Raw genomic sequence first — 9,576 nt, 5'->3', positions numbered from 1 at the left:
ACGATTTCTATACACCCTTTTTGATCTGGCTCAAAGTTACCTGAACCAGGTAACTAGGTGGGCGATCAACGGCGGCTGTCGTGGAAGCCTAATATTGTGGAAAGGGTAAGAAAGTTTTCGGTTGCCTTGTACTTCTGTAGGGGGCTATCGGTAAAATGTGAGGCCTCTCGCCCAAATTAATTCATTAGCTCTAGGAAACCAGATTTAAACCTATATTGTTTCAAGGAGCCTGTTGAGATGCAAAGCTTTTTTTGCAGCTATTAAACTCCAAATTAACAAGAAAAGGTCAACACCTTTGATTTGTTGAAACAACTTAATTTTTATTTAATTTTTGATTTCGAATTCTAAACGATGATGTTGCCGTGAGCTTAAACTATAAAAATGCACCTATGCCGCTGATAAACTGCTGCTCAGTTCTATTGCCAAAATCGAATGATTGCAAATCTTAATTCCGCATGAGCAATAGCCTATTAGTGTAGGTATATATGTATACATTATGTACAAAATGTTTGTTCTTAATAGTGAGCATAAAGGGGAATTACGGAGTTTACAACGGTGATATTTAATTTTATGCAGATGAGAGCCTCGAGCGATAAAAAGTAATACATAGTTAAACTTGTTCTTTTTTTACATGCTCTCATTATTTGATATACATATGGACCGTTTTTTATGGATATGTGTACATGCTTGTACGCCCGCCTTAAGAGCGACAGCAGTTGTACATACTATGTACACATCATATCCCGTTCGCCTGCATTCGTCCAGTATAATAGTATGTATGAGCCCAAGTAATTACCCTCCTCCATGTACGTATATGCTCATATGTTTTGCAATTGGAATATAAAGTGAGTGGTTTTACAATAATAATGTACATATGTTCAATAACGGACTGGGAATATTTATGCTAGGGTGGTACAAAATGTTTAGAAGTTTAAACAAAATGATAAAAATATTTGAAGCTTAAATGTAACGCTTTATATTGCGATGTGAGGCTAATGATTTATGTTGATTGCATTATCGGCTGCTGCTCCGAACATACTCCCCGCGTTGAAAGGTCAGGGCTTTCAACAGTATCGTTTACTGGAAGGACGCACAGCTTGTTCACTGCTCGACGGGTTGTTCCACTAGACGTGCGTAAAACTGCCACTCGTACTACACCATCAGCTCCAGGGATAACCTCGATTACACGGGCCAGGGGCCACTTCAGAGGCGGTGAGTTTTCGTCCTTGACGCATACGATATCGTTCACTTGAATGCTGGCCTGAGGTGTGCGCCACTTCGCTCGTTGCTGGAGGAGAGTGAGATATTCTCGACTCCACCGATTCCAGAAAATTTGGTGCACGTGAGTTGCGCGCTGCCATCGGTCAAGACGATTACAATTTAAATGTCTCAGGTCAGGTTCAGGTAGAGCTATTAGGGGACCACCAATCAGGAAATGCCCTGGCGTCAATACGTCTAAATCCTCTGGATTTTCTGAAAGTGGTACAAGAGGACGAGAATTAATAACAGCAGCGATTTGACATACCAGAGTGCGCAATTCGTCAAAGCCAAGAAGTGAAGAGCCAACCGAACGATAAAAGTGCTGCTTAGCTGTTTTTACGGCTGCTTCCCACAAGCCGCCGAAGTGCGGCGAGCGGGGCGGGATGAATCGCCAATCAAACCCATTGTTGAGACAGTGGTTATGGACCTCGCTGCGATGCTCCTCGCTTAAAAATAGGCGTCGCAAATCACTCAACTCGTTTCTTGCGCCTACGAAGTTGGTTGCATTATCTGACCAAATGCAGCTGGGTACGCCACGAGTAGCAACAAATCTCTTTAGAGCGTCGATAAAGGCGCTGGTCGATAAGTCCTTCACTAACTCCATCCAGACGGCTTTTGTTGCGAAGCAGATAAAAACGCTAACGTAACATTTTTGAGGGGACTTGTTACGCATTTCTGGCTTATAATAGAACGGCCCACAATAGTCTACACCAGTGACAATAAAGGCGCGTGAGGCCGCAATGCGATCCTTAGGCAAGTCAGCCATGATGTGCTCGACGAGTCGCGGTCTCGATTTACAACATATAATGCATTTACCGAGGGCGTGGGCGACAGTTTTTCTGCCACCTATGGGCCAGTATTGCAAGCGAATGGCTGCAAGTAGTGACTGCGGCCCTACATGATGATGCTTGTGATGAAAATGTGCAATTATGGAGAACGTCAGCGGATGATTCTTTGGTAGAATACACGGGTGACGCGCTTCAAAGCCAAGAGTTGAATGCCTCAGGCGACCGCCAACTCGAATCAGACCGATGTCATCTAAAAATGGTGATAATGAAGAGATGCTGCTAGATGATGAGACACACCTCTTATTTTTCAGAGCGACGTAATCTGACCAAAGCTGCGCTCTCTGAACGATGCGAATTAACAACTGAACCCCATGATGAATGTCCCGAGACGTGAGCTGCGACGTCCTTGGCAATTTTTTTATATTGATAAATTTGCTTACGTAACCAAAAATACGCTGCATTTTGCCAAACGAGTTGATGTACTTAAATGAAAGAGATACGTCGGGTCGATCATTTGATGTGAGTAATACCTTTTGACGAGTTTCCAAAAGCTTGGTTTGTGGTTCGCGAAATTCAGGCCAGCTGATTTCTGCTTTGTGCAAGAATATTGGACCGTGCATCCAAAGAGCTGATTGCAAGAGCTCTCTTGGTGCGGCCCCTTTGGATAGGATGTCTGCTGGGTTCATGGCTGTAGGAACATAGTGCCAAGTCATCCCCTGTGTAAGCTCCTGTATAGCACATATTCGATTAGCGACGAAAACGTTAAATTTTGAAGATTCTTCCTGCAGCCATGATAGAACGATCGACGAATCTGACCAACAATAGAAGCGGCAGTCAAAAACCTTCATCTTGGCTATCTCACCTACTAACTGCGCAAGCAGAGCGGCAGCGCTGAGTTCCAACTTGGGCACAGTCAGAGTTTTCAGTGGAGCAACGCGTGCCTTTGAACATAGCAACTGTAATTGGACGTTGTTATCCTTAGTTGAGCGAGCATATACACAAGCGCCATATGCTTCAAGGCTAGCGTCGCAAAACGCATGAATTTCAAGCGCGGCTCCAGGCTGTAATACATAGCGCGGAAATGACGAATGTTGAATGTTGACGAAATCTTCACAAAACGTAGACCAGGCCGTATCCAGTGAATGGGGCAAGCTTTCATCCCACGCGAGCTTATCCCTCCACATTCGCTGTAAAAGAATTTTCGCCCTTGTCAGAGTGGGGCCTAGTAGGCCAAGTGGATCGTAAAAACGAGCTATGGTAGCTAATACAGAGCGTTTGGAATTTCTGCCAGATCTGATCGGCGAAAACGAAAACAACAGAGTGTCTTTGAACGGATCCCAGACTAGTCCCAGAGCCTTGGTGATATCACTGCCGTCATCGAATTTGAGAAAGCTTTCTCTTTCTGTTTGGGGAATATCGCCGAGAACATCAGGGCTGTTGGAGCACCATTTCCGTAATTGGAAATTACCTCGAGAAAGAAGACCTGTTGTTTGCTGCATAATGTTTCGCACTTCCCGCACTGAATTGCCACCAGATATCATATCATCCACATAGAAGTCTCGAAGAACGACCTTTGAACCCAGGAGATATGCTGATGATTCATCAAACGCGAGCTGATGCATGGCCCGAATAGCCAGAAATGATGCAGGCTTAGTTCCATAGGTCACCGTATTCAACTTGTACACGCGTAGGTCATCTTGTGGAGAGTCACGCCATAGTATACACTGGAGCATGTCGTCTGGTGCAGTGACTCGAACGCATCTATACATTTTGCAGATGTCTCCAGTAAGTGCGACGGGAAACGATCGAAATCTAATGAGGATGTTGAAAAGCTTCGGTTGTATTGTTGGACCTGACATGAGCAGATCGTTCAGCGACAAGCCCGAAGTTGTAGCTGCAGAGCCATCAAATACAACTCTCAGCTTTGTTGTAGTGCTGTCATCCTTGATGACACAGTGATGTGGAAGGAAAAACTTACAGTCATGAACATCCTTACTGGAGACTAGTGACATGTGGTTGAGATCCAAATATTCGTTAATGAATGCCACATATTGTTCCTTGAGCTGTGGATTGCGAGTCAGTTTTCGTTCAAGACTGCGAAAGCGATGTAGTGCCTGTAAATACGAATCACCTAGTGACTCCACGCTACTCTTCATCGGCAGACGCACGGAATACTCGCCTGAAGACAGACGCGAATAATTTTGCCTAAAGTGCTCTTCGCAGTCGAGCTCTTCCTTTGTTGTTTTAGCGATTGGCTCAATTACATGGTCGATTTCCCAAAAACGACGCACTAAATAATCTAGCCGAGTACTACAATCAATGTCAGTAGATGGCCGTTGACGTACGACGAAAGATGAGAGTTTGGGCGTTTGTTGTCCACCACCGGACAGCACCCAACCAAACCGAGTTTTTTGAAGCAATGGCAGCCCAGGCGCCAACTGAATTTGGCCCACACAGAGAAGTTCGAAGAAGAGTCCTGCTCCTATAAGCAGATCAATACGCTGTGGTATGTTGAAGTTGGGATCAGCCAGCTGGATGTTGGAGGGAAGTCGCCAATTAACGGTGCTCACTGTAAGGCCAGGTTGACTTTCAGTGATCGTTTGTGCGACAACAGCAGTAATCGTCGTCGAGAAATCAGAAGTCCGCGACTTCAGTACGAGATCGACCGAGTATCCCTCCGTTGAAAAGTTGACGTCGCCAATGCCAGATACTCCAGCGAAGGTTTTGGTTTTGCGCAGCTGCAGCTGGTTTGTGAAACGAGAGGTGATAAAGTGCAGCTGTGAACCAGAGTCTAACAGCGCACGACAAGGTACGAAAGTGCCGGCACGATTTTTTACAAAAATTACCGCAGTGGCTAGAAGCACAACATCAGATGGAGAAGTAAGGGCCTGGGACGAGGCAGATAAGGCTGCAGTCATGGCATTAGGTTGGGCTGTAGCGGATTTCAAAGTTAAGCCTTGAGGGCTGGTGGCAGTTGGAGCAGAGCGCTCAAAGTGCAAAAGTGTATGGTGCTTTGATTGACAGTTACGACAAGACCCCGATTTGCAGTCGCGCATCTGATGACCTTTTTTTAGACAATTGAGACATAGAGCGAGTTGTTTAACCTCTTTTTGGCGGAGGTTTGGCGACAGATTTGTAAAGCGAGGACAATGGTATATCAGATGCTCATGGGATCCACAAAATACGCAACCGCCCACTGAGCCACCAGAAGCAACAAATGATTTTCTTTGGTTGGTACTCACGTTTTTACCAGATTTACCAGCTTGACCAACTGGTGTTTGCATAACGTGTTCGACGTTTTCGAGCGTTCTACAGCGCTTCTCCAGAAAGGTAGATAACTGGTCCCACGAAGGTAGTTCGTTTGTCGGCGAATTCTCCTCCCATTTGGATTGAGTCGCTTTGTCTAACTTCTGTATTAGTAGTTGTACAATGATACAGTCGGATATTTGCTCCTTGGACCCAAGCGATTGCAGTGCACGTATGTGAGCGGTGACTTTGTCAGTTAGTTCCCGTAGCCTGCCTACTGACCCATCTGCTTTGCCCAGCCCGAAGATCTCCCTGATGTGTGCCTGAAATATAAGACGCTTGTTATCAAAACGCTTATGCAAAAGATCTAATGCATTTTTATAATTAGCCTCATTTTTTTCTAGAGAACGTATGGTATCCAGCGCTGCACCACTCAGGCAGGAACGTAGATGTTGAAGCTTGTCGACCGGCGTAAGGTCGCTATCCTTGTCGATGACAGATACGAACATGGAGAAGAAGTTTGTCCACTCAGTATAGGCACCAGTGAACTTTGGCAGTGTAAGTAACGGCAAGCGTGATCGGTTGGTGTTCACTATAATTGATTGCGACTCATTGGCGTTAACCCTGAATGTGGAGCATAGCTGAGGTGCACTTCGCTTTCCAATTTCACGCTGCAGAGTGGATCTGAGGTTAACTAAATTGGAGTCGAATTTACCAGGCAGATCGCTGCAAATTGAATCGAAATCCAATTCCTCCAAGCTTGTGTGCGCACCGTTGAAACTTGACTTCAGTTCCCCCAATGAGTCCAGTAGTGCCGTCAGAGCGTATTCGTCCATCCCGTGCAGCTTATCACTGTCCATCTCGGCAGCTATTCGCTCAAGCCGGTTGAATATTGCTTTTGTTTTTAACTTAAAAAAGCTAACTCGATCTGTGGCCACCTGTTCATTTGATTGAGCAGCATTTTCGCTACCTGGAGTACCATTAGCTGGGTTAAGTGTCATGATGGATTCAAGTCGAATTTATATCGGCAGCGCGTGATGTGTACTACACTCGGGAAAAATCGCAACTGGAAACCGTTGCGTGGGAAATGAACAGAAATAGCGGCTCACAAAATATGCTGAAGACGTAAGCTAACAGTTTAACTGTTTCAAGATCACGCTACAAGTTTCACAAAGTTCCGTGCTCTTGAATAACGGATTCAAATTTTCGGCTATAGGCGTATACGAGTATATTATTATGTACAAAGCGTTATGCACACAGTTTAATCTCCCAAATATCGAAAAGTACAATTCCACCAAAAACGCACGGCGATCACGTCGGGGTCACCTACTGTTGAGCTGCAAAGCTTTTTTTGTAGCTATTAAACTCCAAATTAACAAAAAAAGGTCAACACCTTTGATTTGTTGAAACAACTTAATTTTTATTTAATTTTTGATTTCGAATTCTAAACGATGATGTTGCCGTGAGCTTAAACTATAAAAATGCACCTATGCCGCTGCTGAGCTGCTGCTCAGTTCTATTGCCAAAATCGAATGATTGCAAATCTTAATTCCGCATGAGCAATAGCCTATTAGTGTAGGTATATATGTATACATTATGTACAAAATGTTTGTTCTTAATAGTGAGCATAAAGGGGAATTACGGAGTTTACAACGGTGATATTTAATTCTATGCAGATGAGAGCCTCGAGCGATAAAAAGTAATACATAGTTAAACTTGTTCTTTTTTTACATGCTCTCATTATTTGATATACATATGGACCGTTTTTTATGGATATGTGTACATGCTTGTACGCCTGCCTTAAGAGCGACAGCAGTTGTACATACTATGTACACATCATATCCCGTTTGCCTGCATTCGTCCAGTATAATAGTATGTATGAGCCCAAGTAATTACCCTCCTCCATATATATGCTCATATGTTTTGCAATTGGAATATAAAGTGAGTGGTTTTACAATAATAATGTACATATGTTCAATAACGGACTGGGAATATTTATGCTAGGGTGGTACAAAATGTTTAGAAGCTTAAACAAAATGATAAAAATATTTGAAGCTTAAATGTAACGCTTTATATTGCGTTGTGAGGCTAATGATTTATGTTGATTGCATTATCGGCTGCTGCTCCGAACAGAGCCCTTATCTGGTGGAACTCACTCGAGAAGGCTACACTTGTAAAATAGGAATTAGCTGAGCATTAGGAACCACACCTGCACTGGCGCTTAACATACATATATTGAACACGGCGCCAACTATTAGGCTAAGGGAAACGTGGCCCTTTTGTGACATAAAAAAGGAAAAGAAGACGTTTTTCAGCTGCAGCAAATATTTTTATAGGGCACTTTAAAACACATGCCCTCTCAAGGGCTAGTTATGTGGGTTCTGGCAGGTCATTGTGCGATTGGTATTCATGCGGTGAGACTAGGAATTTCAACTGTCCTTTTTTATTAGCTGTCAAGAGGAAGATGAAGTGGAATCATCTCCACACTTTCTCTTAGACTGTCCAACCCTCGCGAGGCTAAGATTTCGCTCGCACTTCTGAACAAACACTGAGCTCTCAGGGATCGAAATGAGCTGCATTCGAAATTTCGTAATCAGCTCCCGTCGTTAATTTAACCCAACCTAACCTGTACTTCTTTGAGCTATGAAACAGTTGGTCACATTAGTCATGGACCATGAATCAAAATACATGAAAGGTTCGTTCAGTGAATGACAATGAACTTTTGGATGTATGTTGCCACATGAGAAAATCTTAAGACACATTTCCAGTAACCCTGACATTTCGAAGTTTTTAAAAGCAACCCGGAGAAATTAATTTCAAACCCGTAGCCCGGAGACTCCGGGTGAAACTCGGATACTTGGCAAGCCTATTGGTGACCCTGCATACAGGAAAAAAGAGTAAAATTCGATGAAATAATTAAACGTGAGAATTTCAATTAGTTATCATTGAAAATTAAGTAGTTTATACTTAGTAAGTACTTTTAAATTAATTAAGTTTCCTGCAGGGTGGCGCTTAACATACATATGTTTAACACGGCGCCTGCGGATATTGCAAACCGAATTATCGCAGCACGAACTGCTATTAGGCTAAGCGAAACCGGGTCCTTTTCTGACTTAAAAAAGGAAAAAAGACGTTTCCCTGCTGCAACAAATGTTTTTATAGAGCACTTTAAAACACGTTACCTCTCAAGGGCTAGTGATGGGAGTTCTGACAGGCCATTGTGCGATTGGTATTCATGCGATGAGACTAGGAATTTCAACTGATCCTTTTGTATCAGCTGTAAAGAGGAAGATGAAGTGGAATCATATCCACACTTTCTTTTAGACAATCCAACCTTCGCGAAACTAAGATGGAAGCATTTGGGCTCGCACTTCTTAACAAACGTGGAGCTCGCAGGGATCGAAATTAGCTTCACTCGAAATTTCGTAATCGGCTCGCGGCGTTAACTTAACCCAAACTAGGCTGTACTTCTTTGAGTTATGAAATAGTTGGTCACATTAGGTATATTACTATTTTTTTGGTCGAGGAATTCAGTTTTGATGTTTGCTTTTATCTAAAACTTACGCTAGGTGTCGCTGTGGCCAAATTTTTGCTATTTTTATGGTTTTTCATCGAAAAAAAGTATTTTTACTGTTTTAAGGCTGAGTAATCCATTATGTATGCCAGTTTCATTATTAAAGTTAAGCTAGATGATGTGACAAAGATCATTACATATATTTTTGTTAAAAAAATACTGCATTGTGGAGATAAAAAGTGTTTATGTGAAATGTTTTATGAAATATAACATTTTTATAGAGAAAAAGTCTTTCCTAATTAAAAAAATATTTTTTCTATTAAAAATACATAGGTTTTTATTTAGCTTACTGGCATTCCAAAATATTGCTCATACTTTTCTTCGCACTATTGCTTATATCAGGTGTGAACTTTCATTTACTTTTGGTTTCATCAAATACGTAGAATCTTGTTGCACTGTGTAACCAGCCGCTGACCCTCTATTTCAAACCATTTTGATCAAAAAATTTCTCATAAACAGACAAAATTCAAAAAAATACCAAGAAAACTTTGTAGTACCTAGTTTTATTAAAAACAAAATCGGTGATTCCCTTTTAAACATATATACACACATTCATGCCATATGTGTCAAATAGAAGACGGAATTTCCGTTCAGTTTGTTAAATAAGTTGCATGTGAATTGTATATCGTACGATGAAGCGTTAAAACTTGTTGCGCGTTTGAAACAATTTGCATTTTGAAAATGAACATTTTAATTTGAAACAATCAA

The 9,576-nt window shown here is 42.3% G+C and overlaps 1 protein-coding gene across 2 annotated transcripts; it reads right to left on the bottom strand.

Annotated features, from left to right (window-relative positions):
- Positions 1–244: 244 nt before the first annotated feature.
- Positions 245–7,078, bottom strand: LOC108363058 (uncharacterized). Of its 2 annotated transcripts, XM_017616296.1 has the most exons (2): positions 5,291–7,078; positions 1,360–1,473 (listed from the first exon to the last, which is right to left on the bottom strand). In XM_017616296.1, exons 1-2 carry the CDS (start codon positions 6,293–6,295, stop codon positions 1,456–1,458), a joined length of 1,023 nt encoding a protein of 340 aa, XP_017471785.1. In that variant the 5' UTR covers positions 6,296–7,078; the 3' UTR covers positions 1,360–1,455. The 2 variants fall into 2 exon arrangements, with proteins under 2 accessions (XP_017471784.1, XP_017471785.1); XM_017616295.1 differs by having other exon boundaries at positions 245–7,078.
- Between the last annotated feature and the right edge of the window lie 2,498 nt (positions 7,079–9,576).

The sequence above is a fragment of the Rhagoletis zephyria genome, unplaced genomic scaffold (assembly GCF_001687245.7).
Source record: "Rhagoletis zephyria isolate East Lansing unplaced genomic scaffold, Rhagoletis_zephyria_1.1 Rzeph_scaffold_01177, whole genome shotgun sequence".
Taxonomy (NCBI): Eukaryota; Metazoa; Arthropoda; class Insecta; order Diptera; family Tephritidae; genus Rhagoletis; species Rhagoletis zephyria.
The sequence above is the reverse complement of the archived record's forward strand: the minus strand, read 5'-3'. Positions and strand labels throughout refer to the sequence as shown.